Genomic DNA, 18,975 nt, shown 5'->3' on the forward strand with positions numbered 1-18,975 from the left:
CCAAGTGCATGCTCATCGTCTTTTTCGACATTCGCGCCATTGTGCATTGAGAATTCTTCCCCAGGGGCAGACCATCAATAGCGAGTTCTACTGCCAAGTTTTAAGGCATCTGAGGGAGGACATTCGGCGAAAGTGACCTGATCTGTGGCGTGCAAAAAACTGGATGCTCCACAATGACAATGCACCCTGTCACCGAGCTCTCCTCACATGTGAGTTTCTCGTCAGAAACAACATGATCCGCACCAACCATACTCACCAGATTTGGCTCCTGTGGACTTTGCCCTCTTCCCAAAGATGAAGATGCAGCTCAAAGGTCGCCGTTTTGATGCCATTGTGGAGATCCAGCACGAATTGCAGAAGGTGCCTGACACCCTTCGAAAAGAAGACTTCCAGGACATATTCCAGAAGTGGCAGGAATGCTGGGAGCACTGTATTGCTATGCACGGGGACTATTTTGAAGGTGATAGTGTATAAACGTAGATAAATAAAGTAATTTCTCGTAAACAGAGCTAGTCTTGTAACTTTTTGATACCACCTTGTATGAAAATGAAAAAGATATAAACCTAAAAATTGTAAAATATTTAAAAATAACAGGTGTAATTAACTATATTTAAACCAAACCTAGCACCAAAACAAACCAGATTAAAAGTATACAATACATTAGCCCTACCAGTCCTATTGTATGGAAGTGAAATCTGAACAATAAAAAAAAAGACAAAGATTAATAGCAGCTGAAATGAAGTTTATGAGAAAAACTACAAAGTATACCCTATTTGGTCATAAAAGAAATGAAGAAATTATGAAAGAATTAAAACCAGGAATCAGTAATAGAAAAAATTAAAAAATATACACATAAATAGATGGAACATGTTGAAAGAATGAAAACAGAAAGATTACCAAAACAAGGCTTTAATTACAAACCATTAGGAAAAAAAAAACCAGGATGTCCTCTTAAGATATTCAATGATGACTTCTAAGGCCAGAACAGGCCACTCTAGACCTAATCCTTGAAAGGCATGATGATGATGATCCTCATCTTCTGTCCTCTTTCCAATCACATGTAATGTTACCAAAGTACAAGTCTGTTTAAGATCACTTTTTGTGGTTATTATTTTCTATTTTATGCTTTGGTTAAACAGTCAGTAAATTGCCCAAAGAATTGTTGTTTATTTTTTAGCAGTATATATTAGAACACAGAAAAATAAGTAAATAATTAATTTATTAACTTATTGCTGATATTTCGCTGGTGTTATAACCAGCATCTTCAGAGCACAAAAACACAGTTTGTCACAATACGCGAGACTATAACAACATGGTGTAATCAACGGACTAGTTACACAAAATTGTAGCAGCAACACAAAGACTAGAGTCCTGATTTTGGCGCCCTCTGTCTGAAAAAAAAAATAAAAAATTGCAGCTATCACATAAGACGAGAGTCCTAAACAGAGAAAAATACTGGTACTAGTTTTTTCTTAAGATGACTGTTTTCCAGATTTTAGGCAAATTTATACAGCCATATTTGTTGAGATTTGGAGTGTGTTTCAGGGCTTCTGTTGCCTCTAAGAACAATCTCTCCGACTTGTAAGAGCTTCTGTGCAGTACTTTTGTGTTCTTCCAGTTGATCCTGTGTGCAGGGGTATCCAAAGCATGGTATGTTAGGCATGACTTGCCATAGTGATAATGCCGGATGTATCTTTTGTGTTTGCTGATGCAGATGTTTACAGTTCTTCCTGTTTGACCATAGTAGACTTGATTACATAAGCAGGGTACTTCGTAGACTCCTGTATATGATAAAGGGGGAATGCTGGCCTTGAGTGAGCGGATAATGGTTGCTAATTTGCCACACAGCTAATTTCTGTGTTCTAATATATACTGTTAAAAAATAAACAACATGTACGACGAACACGTAAATCTGTCCACACATGCCCAAAGAATTCCTACATTTGTTAAAAATTCCATTGACTGTAAATAAACTCAAGTGAAATGCTAAGTATACACACATATCGAGGCTTTTCTCTCATCAAGTAAAGATGTTAATAGTAATTATAAACTTCAACCTGCTTACACTGCTGGTAGCTATAGGTTACCTTGCATTTTGCAATAATCCCCAACAGTTGGGTTTAGAATTGGTTTTAAAAAATTAAATTAACCTGTTTCAGCCACAGTGAAGAATTTTACTAAACAAGTGATTGCAGACACTTGATTTTTTTTTATCATACTAGACAGGCATACTGGCCAGAATACATACAATTAACAGATGTAATATACTGTCCTCATAGTATATTATTTTTATTAATTGCCATAATTCAAGCCAGACCAAATGCGCATTGTTATTCTGCAAGTTTCTTGAAACAGTAACATGCTCCTTTTCAGCTTTCATCATGGGTCATTTATCACAGAGCATATATGTAAGCATTGTTGTTTGCTGGCTGCAGTCATATGTGAGAAGCTGTGCAAGTAAATACATATTCTAGTTTTGTCAGGATTGCAACCTTATGTTGAATTGCTTAAAACTGTTCTAGTGGTAGTTTAAGCAGTAAGAGTTAGTTCAAGAAGTGTTTATGGAGGGGGAGAGGGGTCTGGAAAGTTCTGATAAACACCTAGAACAAAAATGCTTTTTTTTTTCATATAAGAATGTTTTCTCAGAAAATTTCTTTTTAGGATGTATAAAAAGACATGTTCTAGGTGTTTATTAGAACTTTCCAGAACCCCTTCATGAAAAAGCTTGTTACAGAATATTCGATCATCAGATGATATAATTAGCATGGTTCCAAAGTGATTTGTATATCTGAAGTGGTGGCTGATAAACTATACATTGAATGACAAGATATCTCTTGCATTGCAGTCAGGTGGTCATTCTGTTTGGTTTAGTTTGTGTGACATTAATAGCAATAAATACTTAAAAATATATGAAACGTTTATATTTTCAATTGAATGAAATAGTTTTTCCTCTCAGCTGCAGGTCATAAAATAAGAGAAGAATTCCTTAAGAATAAAGATGAAACTGACCATAATAAAATACAAGAGGTAATTTATTCCATTCATCTTTATTTTAGAATATTTTTAGGTGCATCTGATAAAATGCATAATTGACTATTAAATTCGTGTTATTCAAATTTGATATAACAGCTCTGGCCTGGCTTGTTGAAATTTGGTATTTGAATTATTATCAATGTCTGACCTCCATGAGGTCAAAGGACTCATCATTAGAGGTCCATACTCTCTCTCTCTCACATGTAAAAAAAGATCATTGAACTGTGCCTTAAACCTATTTATAGTTTCTGCACTCATCACACATTCAGGCAGTGCATTCCACTCACTAATCGCACTCCATGCAAAGAACATGCATTTTTCTCTCCCCTGTATACACCCTCATACAGCTTCCAGGGATGACCTCTTGTTCTATCTTTTGTCTTCTACTCTATGAGAAATCTCCTTCACATTAATATGTTAACAATCCCTCACTAACTTATGTCTTAATCATATATACCCTCTCCTTCCTTTATTCAGAATGCTCTGCAACTTGCATTCCCTCAATCTCTCCTCATTATCTGACATTCCATAGACCTGACAATGACTTAGTAAACCTTCTCTGGACCCTCTCCAGCACATTCTTATTCCTCCTTGAAAACCAGACAACCCAATCTATGCACAATAGTCTGCATGCCACCTGATGAAAGCTTTTATACAAGGATTCCATAACCTCTTTGCTTCTGCATGTCAGTGTCCACCTCATTACTGTCCCATAATTATTATTATTATTATCATCCGTGTGATGTTTTTACAATTTTAGCAGTGTGATCCTAAACTTCATCTCTGTCCACCATCACTCTCAGATCTCTTGCACTCTCATCTCTTCCACCTCATTCAAAATTTCCCATTCATTGTATACTCTGCATCCCAACCTTGCACTTTGCAACATTAAACTGATAGCTCCACTCACTTGCCCACTCATATAGTCTATTAAGATCCTTTTGCAAAGCCACAACATCTGCTTATCATAGTTCTTTTCAACTTTGCATCATCAGCACACAGCTGCAGATAAGTCAATCCCAATGTCATAAATGTACAACTTAAACAATAAAGAAATTCTAAAAACAGATCCCACTCTGGTTGCATTCCATTAATGACCTTCCTCTTTTGGGTTACTACTCCACACACAACCTGCTCCTATCTTTCTGATAGACAATCAGCTGTCCAGCTCACTAGTATATTATTTAATCCCATCTGTTTCAATTTAGCTACTATCTTGTAATGTGCAGTTCTATCAAGGGACTTTGAAAAATCCAAGTATACCACTGTATGTGCATCTCCTTTATCCAGTGAATCTGTCACCATGTTGTGATACGTAAGCAGATTGCTAAACCTAAACCAAGACCTTCCACTAACAAACCCATGCTGACCACCATAAAGAATACTCTAGTTCTCACCAACTTCTCTAACACCTTAATAACTCCAGACACATAGATTGGCCTATAATTTGTAGACCAAGTCTTATCCCCATGGGGAAAACTTTTTCCCACCTTCCATTCCTTTGGGACTTGCTTTGTTACAAGATTCATGTTAAACAGGTGTACCAAAGGTGCCATTATTTCCATATAGCATTTTTTCAAAACATGTGGTGATATAATGTCAAGTCCTACTGCTTTATTAACATCAAGTTTATTTAATTCCTCAGATACTTCCTGCTCATTCATCATTAGTCCCTTCACCATACACCTTACACTCCAGTTTCTGATAATGTTGTCTGCATGAGAATGAAATACACAGATAAACTGCTCGTTGAATCTTTCAAGTATCTCTGCATCAGTTACCAATCTGTCAGTGTCGTCAACTGGCATCATTCTTCCAGTTTTTCTTCTATTTGCCACATATCAATAGAACTCACTGGGATTTTTTTTAGCTTGGGCTATTCTTTAACAACTAGATCACCTTCCTGACCTGCTCTTTGTACTCTTCATGCAACTGATTATTGTTGTTGCCAACATTCATCTTATGTGCCTGCACAGTCCCTTCTTTCAGATTTCATGTTTAATCTTTTCATTCATTCATTATATTCTTACCTTATACAATCAGACATTGATGATGTTAAATATCTCTTCATCAAATCCCAAACAACATCTCTGTATTTTCTGCCCAACCATTCTTTCCATGCTCTAGCTCCCAGTTCTTTTCTAAGCTTTTCATAATCACCAGCTTTGTAATATATCCCTTCTTCATAGAAGTTCTCATATGATTGGCCCAGGTTATCACTTTATGATCTCTTGCACCAACTGGGGTAGGAAGATTAGACACTCCATTCACAATCACATCCTCTGATGATATAATCAGATCAAAGACTCTCAGCCTTTGTCTACCCTCCTTTACATATTGCCTAACGCTGTTGTCCCTTAAGAACTCGTATTCATTCTCTGTATTCCCTGATATCTCTTCATTTCTATAAATATTGCCAAAATTGAAATCACCCATAATGATTACCATTTGCATGCTCAGTAAGCTCAGTTACCCATCACTTTTCTTCACCTTCTACATTCCCTGGCCTGTAGCAACACCTAATCAAATATCTCATTCATCAACCTCCACCTCACACCATACTGCTTTTTCTTCTTGTCCTTCCTATCCTCACAAAAAACAGCATACCCTTCCATTTCTCTTCCTCTCAAAATATCATTCTCATCCAACCATGTTTCACTTATTCTAACTATTCTGGGCGAATAAACTCAGTCAATGCAACAATCTCTGTTATTTCTGATATTCATGTCATTCGTAAATAAGCATAACAGTTCATTTCTGGATCTATAACCAGTCCTACCCATGATACTCTCCTTCATCTGTGATTTCTCCATACTTGATGCTGTCTGCTCACTCTTACCCTTTGTACCATATACCCCTCTCCAATGTATTCCAGGCCATTCCATTCCTATGCTGACCTTTTCCATATATGCTTCATTATTGCTTTCAGAATCTTCTCTTTACACTGATCTTCTTGGCCCAACACATTGTCCTGTTCAACATGCATTCCTGTTCTCACATTCTCATCACCATTTGCATTGGTCTCATCTAGTCTGCACTCCTGCTCATTTATATCATCTCTGACTTACTGATACCTAGTTTGCATTACTGATTACAATTCCTTCCAGCAGCAACCTTTTCAGATGACTCATTTCAAAACCATTCAGATGCAGACCTTGAGAGCACAAAGTCTGGTAAACAGACCATGTGCACTCTTTCATCCACCATGCCCCTTTTATAATAGAATCTCCATACAGTGCTACTCTTGAGTCATTTGCTACTTCTTTTTCTGCACTATCTTTCATTTGATTCTTTCATTCTTCTATTTATATCCACTATGTGATTAATTTCATTTTGTATATTCTCCATCTCATTTCTCATCTTAATTACTATATATGTCAGCATATAAGATGACTCTCAAATACTACAGAAAACCACTCGAAATCATGGGTCATGTTATACTGGGTCATGTTTAATTTCTTGGATGAATTTCTTTTAAATTTATTTAAAATATTACAATAGATGTAAGTCTTAAAAAACAAATAATAATTATTAATCTCATTTTCATGTTAATTTTTTTCATCAACTTGAAAATAGATGATGAATTCTTCAAATTCATTGTTTAAACGATCGTCATATGGATCCCAGTTCGAATCCGGTGAATTGATTTCGTTTTCATCATCAACAGTGTCCCACAGCAGATCATCTTCCATACCATCCATAAGATTAGAGATACCACACTTTTTAAATGATTTTCTTACATTCTCTACTTTTACTTTATTCCATGCTTTGATCACAAAATTGCACAACATATCAAGTGATGCAGCATGCATAGACCCACCGTTTGTAAATGATTTTTCACCAGTCAACATCCAATTATTCCACTCTTCTCGCATGTGATCTTTAAATGGTTTGTTCAAGCAGACGTCTAGTGGTTGCAATATAGAAGTTAAACCACCTGGTATAACAACAATTTTTGTGTTATTTTTTTCTAGAAGACTTTTAGTATTCTCAGTTAAATGACTACGAAACATATCCCATACTAATAAATTTTACGTTTCTTCATTATACCTCCTCGTAGCGTGTTCCACACATTATTTAATCATCCTTTCACACCATTTTCGTCCATCCATCCTTTTTCATGAAAATGTACAAAAACACCTGAAGGAAATTTTATCTTAGGTTTAGTTTTACGTTTGAAGATGATCATTGGTTTTAACTTGGTTCCATCAGCCAAACATTACAACACAACCGTAAACCTTGTTTTTTCATGACCTGTACTTTGAACTAGCACGCTCTTACTACCTTTAGATATGCTTATATCAAAGCTCATAGGAGTTTCATCCATATTTCCAGTATTTGACAATAGAAATTTATGTTCTTGTTTCAACTGAATAATAAATTTATGGAAACTGGTAAGTTTGTGGTCAAGATTTGCTGGTAATTTTTGAGCAATTTTCATTTTTTGTCGTATTACCAGGTTTTGTCGGTTCATAAAATGATTACAACATCCTGAAGTAGCTTGAAATTCTATACTTTCATCCGGATTCAATCTTGACCATTTTAGTGCATATGCTCTAATCATATTTCTTGTAACAAGATAACCATTCTGCCTTTGTTTGAATACCCATTCTGCAACGTGATTTTTCAGTTGCGGCCATCGGGTGATCCCCATTCTCATCGCACATTTTTTCTTTGGCAATTTTTTTTAAATATCTCCTTTCTTCCTCCATTCTCATACCATCTTATCGGTTATGTCAAACTTTCTTGCAGCAGCACAGTTATTAGTTTGCTTTGCCATTTCAATTACCCTTATTTTAAATCGAGCTTCATACTTTCTTTGTTTTGTTGCTGGTTCCATGATTTTAAATAACAATTTTAATAATCCTAAAATTAAAAAAAAAAAATGCAAAATTAATAATTAAAATTAGGGATAATCACTTTTAATTAGGGTAATTCGTGTAAATACTAAATCTATGCTATGCAAAAAAATAACGCGGTATCCAATCTGTTATTGGATATAAAAATAATGGATATAACAACAATACCTAACATTGCATTAATACAAGAAAGAAAAAATTGGGAATTGTCTTATACAACCGACATAAGCTTAAAACCTTAAAATAGCCTAAAATTTAGGCCTTGTCCTATTCATCGACATATACAATATTTAATTTTTCAGTTCTTGCATTCCAGCAATTGTTTCTGCTATCTCCATCAGTCAGGCTTACTTCTGCTTCCAGATTCACTTTTCCTTTTTTAATCAATTCCATATTCACTATCACATTCTCCATATTCATATTCGTGTGCTCACTATTGTTATCAGTCTTATACCCATTATTGCCTGTCATTTCGTATTTTTCGCTTCCTGTTCATGACTTTCATTGAAATTGTCACAGTCCATTAATACAATCACACTTTCTGCAGATCTACACTCTCTCACTTCTCTTGTTTGATCTCTTAATGAACTACTCTGCCACAAATTTTCCTTATAGAAGTTTCAAGCAGGTAGTGTTCTCACACAGGGCAGCGAAATTCATCTCCTGCCTGCAATGTTTTACATTGACAAACATCTATACCTACAATGAGATTTGAACCTACAGTCTGTTGGTTGTGGGTTCACTTAAAAAAAAAAAGCTATTGTGAAATGCATCTTTTTATGATTATTTGGAATAATTTTTACACCTGTAGTAGTATATTAAAAGTATTTTATAATAATATTTATTTGATTATAATTCCAATGATATGCACTTTAAATTTTCAATCATCTTTAAATATGAGAATTTCTATAATCAATACAATAATATTAACAAGTTCTCTCTAAAATTCTGTCATATATCTAGTCTGTTTCATTTCAAGAAATGATCTTAATGTGGCTTGTACTCAATTGTATTGAGTTAAGTTTCCAGTTTATATCAATGTAGAAATTTAGAATACCTGCTTATATTTTCATGGATTGATTCATTTTTGGGAAAAATGTAAACCTTAGAAGAAATGCAGTAAGTTATAAAACATCCAGCATCTAGAAATCTAGGTTATCTGGTTATATGGAATAGAGAACTCATCGATGAAATTGTTAATCCTACATTTGGCCATCAGAAAAATAACAATCCTGAATGCATAGGTTTATTGTAAAGTATAAAGAATGCTTTGAAAGTGAGAGGAATGTGAAAGAGAGGAAGAGCAATGGAAAAAAGTGGAAGAATGTGAAGAAGTTTTCAGAGTTTGGATGAGAAAAGAGAGAGAGAGAGAGAGAGAATGGGAGAATGAGGAAGGTGATATATGTAGATTCCATTTGAGATAAGACAGTATCAGAGGAGTGTTTGGCTTGAGAAATAAGACCATAGTTTCAGTGTCAAAGAGAAACAGGAGTATGGGTGAAATTGGATGTGTTTGGTTTGTAAGGATGATAAGGGTAATTACACCACCTATCGACTTTTAACCAAAGCCAGTAGGTGGTGTAATTATAGGATTTTAGGCCATCCTGTATCTCTTCTGTTTCATTTTTGTTACTGTGCATGTGTTTAATATCTGTGCATTAATCCCTGAAGTTGCCAATTTAACTTTGGCAAACAGGAAGTAATAAATAAATATTTTTAGTTATTATCTAGTCTACATTGTCAATTTTGTTAAACAACATGATGCTGGAGAATCATATATAAGTGAGAGACTTAGAAGCTTTACTATGGATAGAAAAACTGGATAGAAAATATGTCATTAGTGCATTGGGAGTTTAAAAAATATTTGATAATGGTAGTGATAAATTTTATATCTAAGTGAGAAGGATAAATGGCTTTGCTGTGCATTGGATGACTGGAGAAATCAAATGGGAATTATAGATCATGAAAAGAGATTATGACAGAGGTGAGAAAAAAGGGAAGTAAAGAACAGTTATATGAGGAGTGTGAAGTTCAAGCTAGTAAGATATTAAGGTATAGTAAGGAGAAATAAATAGAAATGAGAGAAAACCAACTTTGAACACTAAAGAAAATCACAGATGTTGAAAGTTTTTTCACTTTGTTATACTACAAATTAAAGATACCAAGAATATAATTTCTTGATATCTTTAATTTATAGAAAATCAGAGTTCTTTTATTACTTGACTAGTAAGAGAAGAAATGATTATCAAACAGTAATCTTGCTTAATGGAGAAGATGATTTGGTAACTGGTGCAGAGAAAGTGATTTGGTAATATAGTAAAACTATTTAATAGTCACCCTATTAAGATATTGGGCCATTAGGTGGTGTATTGTGTGTGTGTGTGTGTGTGTGTGTAGAGTGGATTTATTGCTCCTGAAGGTTAAGTAACTTTTTTATTTTAGTTGAAAATATTAGGTTAACTGATTGTAATTTTTAATATAAATTAAAGATACCAAGAAATTATATACTTGGTTTAATCCTTCATCCAAGTGTAAGCAAACAAAGTTTGCACCTGAAGTATTTTCAGGACTGAGGCAACTCATGGTAAAGGTGGTATGACTTCACATCACTTGCCTTAATGTATCCCATAATGCAAAGCACATCTCCTTGCAATATAATGCATTATGGGAAGGGTCACTGCCCAGACCTGTTTTGACCTTTGAGGTCTCTTCAGTAGGAGCCAGATCCAGAAGTGATACGAAGGTTGAAGAAATGCAGAAGTTATATTTTCATATACGAATTGCCAAAAGGTGTCACACCTTATTATTAAATTACTCTGGATTAGAGAAAAGTTGTTGGAAGTTTTTTCACTTGGTTATGCTATAAATTAAAGATACCAAGAAATTATATATAGTAAAACCCCGTTTTTACATTCCCGCAATTGACATTTTCCTGCCATTTACGTCATTTTCCATTGGTCCGGTCTTAAAGTCTATTCTTATACTATATTGTTTTCCCACCATTAACAACTTGATGTGGACATTATTTCGCGTGATTTGGTTTTTTTTTCTGATGATTCGAAAATCAGTGTTGCCACTCATTTTCGAATCGTTTTGTGTGATTTCCTTTCATTTAAATCGATTTCTACGCATTTCTGTTCCCAGATGGTGTTGCTTTCAGCTGTAGTTTCATTTCTGCCATCATGGTGACTTGCACGCTTGCAGCAGTGATGAGCGATACCATGATTTTTCAATCACAGTACGAATTGATACTGCAAAGTTTTCATATCAGTCATTTTAAACTCAGTAGCTCGTGGCACCCGTAACATGTTGTGAGGTGATTTCACATTCTCAGTGCTGTATTGAAATCATGAACAAGGATAATGCACAAATTGTGAAATACATTCACACTTCTACCAAGTAACAGTTGTTCCTCGTGAATATTAGATATCAGTGAATAAACCACAGTTTGTGAAATATTGTTTCATTAGCTTGCAGTCTCGATTCAGAAGCATGTGGTATATTGCATAATTTCTGCTACGTAATTTAGCATGTGATAGTTGCTTTCAAGTTGTGGTGGTGGATGATCCATGTTTGTAACATGGAGAAAAAAAGACAGAAAATGTATTTCGGTAGAAGAAAAAGATGACAATTCTGCGACGTGTAGATTGGCATGCCGGAACACATGTGCAATTAGCAAAAGATCTTGGACTCTCCGTGTCCACTTTGAACACGACAGTAAAAAACAGGTCAAGCATTGAATTCAATGCAAAGCAATCTGGCACAATGTCAAAAAAACGAAAATATATCCGGATATCGACATACGATGAATTGAATAAACTTGTTGCGGAGTGGTTTGCGAAAGCTCCGAGCAAAAGCCCTTGAATTTGCTGCGAATGTGGTGATTAATGGTTTTACTGCGTCAAATGGATGGATTGATCATTTGAAGACTCGTCACAATATTGTGCATAATCGAGTGTGTGGAGAAAGTAATAGTGTTGCAGGGGAAACTGTAAACCAGTGGAAACAGAACTAAAGACTATTATTTAGGACTATGAACTGAAAAATATTTTCAATGTTGATGAAACTGGGCTCTTTTATAACATTGCTATAAAACTGGACTCTTTTATAGCAAGCAGAGGGTAACTGTTTTGTTCATGGTCAATGCTGATGGATCAGAAAAATTACTTCCACTGGTAATTGGGAAATTTAAAAAGTCAAGGTGTTTTAAGAACATGAAAAATCTGCCTACTAAGTATGATGCCAACAGCACAGCATGGATTACAGCAGCATCTTCACATCCACCATGCATGCTCTTGACGCTAAACTGGGGGCAAATCACTGCAAAATACTACTACTGCTAGACAAATGTCCTGCACACCCTGAAGCTCTACAGCTCAGAAACATTAGATTAGTGTTCTTTCCCCCTAATTGTACAAGTGAGTTTCAGCCATTAGATCTTAGCATCATCCATGCATTTAAATGGAAATATAGAAAAATTCTTGTTGAAAAAGCTGTGTTTATGCATGATAATGGTATAGACCCAAAACAAATGACCATATCAATCCTTGATGTGATGTATTATGTGGCCAAAGCATGGTTGCAAGTTCCTCCTGAAACCATATCCAACTGATTCCGGAAGGCAGGAGTTACGTTTGTGGAAGAGGAGGAACAACTACAGGAGGAAGAAGGTATGTCAGAGCCCAACAATTGGTATATGATGGATGAGTCTTCCTCATTTCAAGACTATGTTGATGTTATCACATCAGTGGTACCAAGTGCAGATGACATCCTTTCCAACCACCTTGAGGAAGAAGGTTGAAGAAGACTGTGAGCAAGAACCTACCATCCCTACTAGTAAAGAAGCAATGGAAGCTATCTCTGTTTTGAGGCGGTACATTGCAAGTGCATCAGGAGACGTGGGGCATTTAATGCCTTATACACTGTGTAGCAGGTGGAACTTATAAGAGCGCAGAAAAAAGCAAAAACAATCAACAATTAAAGATTTTTTTTTAAATAGATAAATGTAAGTAAATGTAAATTCATTTATTTTCAGTTATTAAATTTTGTAATCTAGTATGTAGAGTCACATACTAATAGTAAGTCATCTTTTAGCCTTTTTTTAATGTTTTTTACATTTCCTGCTATTTACACTTTTTTCCACCAGTCCCCTGGAAAGTGTAAAAAAAGGGGTTTTACTGTACTCGGTTTAATCCTTTATTCAAGTAAGCAAACATAGTTTGTGCCTGACGTATTTTCAGAACTGAGGCAACTCGTGGTCAAGGTGGTATGACTTCACATCATTTGCCTTAGTATCCCATAATGCAGTTTTTGTTTTAAATGAGTGGGTGATTAAAGGAGTTATTACATTATAAGTAAATCTTGTATTTTTGTTATTATTATTATTATTTTTTTTTTTTTAAATTACAATATTCGGTATGGTACCAATGTATGGTAGAACAATGGCAGCTAAGACCATGTTGTCAGGTGATTTGAATTTGTGAGATTTTGTGCAGTGCAGTTTGTGTGAAATGTATTCATTGAGAAAATTAAAGGTTATGTGGAAGAAAATTGAAACAGGAGGGAGAGAGAGAGAGTGTGTATTAAATGTTTCAAAAGTGAGTGCCTATTAGGTGATGAGAATGCAGTAAATGTTAGTGGAGTGGACAGTACTGATGGTAGGATGGAAAACGATGTTTTTAATGTCGAACATGTGGCCGTGAAAATAGAGGAGAATGAAATCGACATTAATAAAGAAATAGCATGCTTGAATGTTATCTTTCATGATAACAAAGACTATACTGGAGATCTGAAATAATATATGACATCTTTGCATACTTAATGAGAGTAGTAGTATTATATGGTGATTTTATGCATTCTTTGCATGGTATTCTAGTAGGCACTTCACATCTACACATGCACAAATAATAATATAGATCACATTTTTGGATGTTATTTAAAAAAATATTTAATAAAATAAAAACTTGATAAAGTTCAAGTTTTTATTTTATTATTATTATTATTGTTTTTTTTTTTTTTTTTTTTTTTTTTCAGTTATTGAAAAATGGTTGGAATGAAGAAATGATTTTAAGAACTCAAGTTATTCAAGCAAAGCAAAATGAAAAAGGGAATTATGGTAAGAATATATAATAAATTTACTGTTGAAATATTTTAGTTTGGAATGCTTTATAGAAATAGTTTATTTTGCTTTTTGGTTATGGCCAAAAAGCTTTTCAAAACATTATAATTATATGGGATAAACGGAACATTATACAGAGAAATACATGGTCTAGATTTAAGTGTAAGCCAGCAGTCAGAATTGAAGCAAATACAGGAAGATGGTTTGATGTAAAATCAGAGGTAAGAGAAGGATGCACATTATTTCCACTCTTATTCATCATCCCTCTGGATTGCAATATAAAAGAAAGTGGCATTAGTCTCCTGATATTAAAATTGGAGATGTCAAACTTATCTCTTTGCATTGTACAAATGATATTGTACACTCCATCTAGTGCAAATATCTCCAGGATTCTCTAATTAAATTGAATAACAGCTGTAACAAATTTGGCATGAAAATCAGTAATAAAAAAATCAAAATTATGAAAATAGGCAGAAACATTGAACACGTTAATTGCATTTTGAATAGAGAGCCTATAGAACAGGTAAAATATTTCAGCTGTTTAGGCACAGTTTTTAGTGAAGATGGCAAGGTTAATCTAGAAATAGAAAACAGAATAAGCTGGTATGGTAGGTAGCCAGTTGAATAAATTTATATAGAATAAGAGAGAAATTAGCCAAAATACCAAACTAGCGATATACAAAACAGTGTTCAAACCAATTTTAAGTTATGGATCTGAGAACTAGGTTAGAAGTAAAACACTTGACATGTCAGAAGACTAGAGACTGTAGATATGAGAGTCCTGAGAAAGATTAGGGGCATGAACAGATGGCATCAATGCCAATATCATATTAAAAACGAGAATATTAGGAAAGAACTTGACATTGTCAGCATTCAGGAATGCATTAGCAGAGCTAATCTCAGGTGGTATGGTCACTTAAACAGAATGGGAGAGAAAAGATTAGCAAAACAAGTGTTCTCCACCATGTTGGCAGGAAAAAGACACAGAGGAAGACCAAGATATAGGTGGATTGATATGGTAAAAAGTTCCTTAGAAGATAGAAATATAAGATCTGATAACGTTGGAGTCTTGACAGGTAACAGATTGATTTGGAGGAAAATTGTAGATAGGAAGTTAGTAATGATGTAAATTTTTATGTAGTACTATCATATCCTGTACACCCCTTGAGAGTATGTCAGGAATTTGATGATGACGAATTTGGGGTTTTGTTTTATGACTTTATACTCTTCTAATTCTCTTCTTTCTTATATAATCTTCCATTATTATTTTCATTTATGCTTTTTCATTTCATGTGTTTTGTTTTCTTTATGTACAGTTCCTGTTAATCTTTGTTCTGTTTCCTATTATTATTGTGTACTGACTACTGCTTTCTCTTTTATCTTCTAGTTTTAATACGAAATGCAGTACTTCGTATTGGATCACTCCCAACAGCTTTATTTTTTTATGCAGATTGTGATAGCATTTATGAGAAAATTTCTTGCTATCATGAAGCTTTAGTGCTTTACTGTTTTTTATAGCAAGCTTAAAATAGCATTCTTTGGGACTTAGGCCAGATCTTTTTCATAGTTTGTTATAGTGCATTGCATCACTTCATTATGGTCTTCTTTTTCTTGTTTTAAGCTTCAGCTTGTTGCATCTCCAATACTTCGATGCTGGCAGTCTGTCCACTGCTTTGTCTACCAACTGGTTTTGTATTTGGTTTCCAGGCTCTTGTTAGTTTAACTATTCTTCTTAGGTCCATCCTATTGACATGTTGTTTCCATTTCAGTCTTCTCTTTTTTTATCCATGCATTTATGTGTTATAATTGACATTCTTCATAAATCTTTATTTTTTTATGCTATCAAATTTTGTTTTGTTAACTATTTTTCTTAATGTTTCCATTTCACATTTATCTGTTGTGCTTTTCCGGTTTCTATTCTTGTTTCACATTCATACACATGGGATTCAAATTCTCTGCAGACTCCATGCTCTCAGGCAATTCATTGCAATTATTCACAACTCTCCATGCATAAAAACCTGCTTCTCACTCCCTTGCTCACACCCTCCTTATTCAGCTTCCATCATGGTTCCTGGAAGCTGAATAAGGAGGATGTTATCCTAATCCATTAATCCTGTAACAACTCCTTGTCATCTTGTACATCTCCATCATATTATCCCTGTTCCTCCATTCCAGGAGGAACAGGGATAATATGATGGAGGATTTTTGGAAAATTTTTGGAAAATTTTCCAAAAATCTTTTCCTAATTAAAATTCATTTTTTTATTTATGTTGTATCGTGTCTTCTATTTCTATACTACTTATGAATTAGCAGTCACCTAAGGTGGGAATACCCTATAGCTCTCGGGAATCACGGCCGCTGTGAATGCAAGGCGAACGAAGTAGTGCTCGGGTGGACCGAGCGCTACTTCGTTTGTCCGAGCCAGGCCAGAGGAGATCATGGGTGTTATGTATTGGTAATCACTGCAGATGCTCAGTCATAGGTTGTATGCAATGTGTAGTGTGTATTCTCAAATCATCTACTTACTCAACTCCCCCCCCTCTTCCCCAAGATTAAATCCTTAGTGCACCACTGTCTGTATCACATGCTTTATCTCTTCATTCATCCATTTCATCCCCGCCTTATTTAATCTTCTGACCTTTGGAATACATTTAGACATTGCTTCTACTAGATAGTTCTTGAAACCACCCAACTGTTCATTCCATGCTACAATCGCAAGCTGTCTCCTCAGCTTCTCATAATCACCAGCCTTGTAGTTCTACGGCAGCCACTCAGGTAATCACTTCATGATCACTCTCACCAACTGGAGGGAGATTTGATACCTCATTTATAATAATATTCTGTGATGAGATGATCAAATCCAAGACCCTCAATCCTCTTGTGCCCTCTGATACATACTGCCTGAGATAATTGTCTCTCATGAAACTCATTTTCTTGAGAGACAATTATCTGTTGTCGATTTCTATCTCCTTATCCCAATGTATATTGTCACAATTAAAATCACCCATAATGATCACCCTTTTCCTGTTTGCTTGGCTAATTTGCTTATACATTTCCTAAGGTCACTACCCTCCACATTACCAGGCTTATAGCAACATCCAACAAAGAATTTCATTCTGTTCATCTCTATCTCACACCATATTCCCTCAAAATTACTACCACTATTTCCCCTTCATATCTCTACCTTGTACGGACATAACTCTTTTTCTATCATCAATAGCACTTCACCTCCCTTTTTATCCTTTCTATCTTCATAAAATACATCATACCCTTTTCCTGTCAGGATGTCATCCTCATCCAGCTATGTCATTTTCCTTGTTTCTGATACTTCTAACGTTTGTATACAAACATAACAGCTCATTCCTGGATCTATAACAAGTTTCACTGATACCTCTTATTAGATGTAACTTCTCCATACTTTCCTTAAGCCATTTCTTTTTTTCCTTACTTATCCCAGAACCTTCTTCAAATCCAACTGTTTTCCCTACATCCCAGGTCATCCCCTTCCATTTTTGTCTACACACACATTCACATCCTCTTGGAGCATCAACCTTTTTCATGCTGTCCACCCTGAGTCTCCCCATTCCCCTGTTGGTTTTGCACACTTGTTCTCTCACTCTCTACACTTCTGCTACCCACTTCTTGATTCATAATCACCTTCAGTCTCTTCTTCCTTGCTCAGATTCATTCCCTGCACTCATTACTCTCCCTTCCAGCAGCAGTCTCTCCAAATGACTCACACCAAAACCATTCAAATGCTGTCTTTCATACAGTTCAGTTGTTCCTTCAAACTCATTCCATGCATTAATAAACTGCACCTTCTTTCTCTTCACACATTTCCACTAACACATCGTTGGTAATTCTTGCTCTCCACCTCATCTCATCACTGTCATACCTGGGCAATGCACTGACTACCTTTCCTATCACACTATTATATTTTACCCTTCTCAACAACCTCCTGATATCCAATTTTACATTCTCATTGTTCCCAGTCAAGTCATTTGTCCTTTACCACTACCAACTCCTTGCTCACTTACTTCTCATATCCAATGCCTCAATCACTATTCATTTTACCTCCCAGAAAACAAACCTTGTGCATCTTCTCACTTACCACACCTCTAATAAACGAATCACCATATAATGCCACTTACAGGTCTTTCATTACTTTTTCCATATCAACATCATTTGTTTTCATCTTCTTCTCTTTTCCATACATATTTACAATTCTCTTCATTTCACTCTGCATCCTTTTCATCAACTCGGCTTTCAAATCTTGTGTCATTTTTTTCACTGTCATCCACTCTCACTGTTTTATCCCCATTCACACACTTGTTCACTGTCAACTGTGCTTGGTACCTTATCATTAATTTCACTCTGTTTTTCAACATCATTATCACTCGCTTTATTGTCAATTGACCTTTCTTCCTCGCTATCACTTCCACACTCTCTAAACATTTGCACAATCTTCAGCTGCTGTGTCAGTTATTATGACACCATGTTCCCTACTCATATTTAAGCAAGCCTCATTGTCCATTAGAATATCGTATTTCCTACATAAATACCCACCGTTTTTCTTTTCTCTTATTCAGCCTCTCACATAAATATTCTCAACATCATCCCACACATACATACTACATTCATAGTAGCGTACCATTTTTGAGAAATCCATACAATTTACTTTGTCTTCTGTGCCAGTGATTTGTCTTTCACTGCCATGTTGTATCAGTGTGCTAACAAAAACAATGAATTTATGATAACATCGCCTAAGAAATTTATTCAAACACTGCATTCATACTCAAATATCTCACAGTAACACTTAGTCTACAATTTAGACAATATCGGCACATTTAAATATAAAATTTACTTATCTTGATGCAGCCCACATGATGACCAATGTTTAACTCACACCACCTAGTGGTTTGCCACATATATCTTCTTCATTACTGATAACATTTTTTTTTAAAA

The 18,975-nt window shown here is 35.1% G+C and overlaps 1 protein-coding gene across 2 annotated transcripts in view; it reads left to right on the plus strand.

Moving 5' to 3' along the window:
• LOC150093657 (complex III assembly factor LYRM7) overlaps window positions 1-18,975 on the plus strand; it is a 93,184-nt gene that overhangs the window by 63,359 nt on the left and 10,850 nt on the right. For both annotated transcript variants that reach the window (XM_090412632.1, XM_090412631.1), the window contains exons 3-4: window positions 2,957-3,027; window positions 13,926-14,007. In XM_090412632.1, the coding sequence (XP_090268758.1) occupies window positions 2,957-3,027; window positions 13,926-14,007 (153 nt within the window). The remainder of the gene's footprint in view (window positions 1-2,956; window positions 3,028-13,925; window positions 14,008-18,975) is intronic.

The sequence above is a fragment of the Typopeltis vanoorti genome, chromosome 23 (assembly GCF_054136105.1).
Source record: "Typopeltis vanoorti isolate ZY-2024b chromosome 23, IOZ_Tvanoo_1.0, whole genome shotgun sequence".
Lineage (NCBI taxonomy): Eukaryota > Metazoa > Arthropoda > Arachnida > Uropygi > Thelyphonidae > Typopeltis > Typopeltis vanoorti.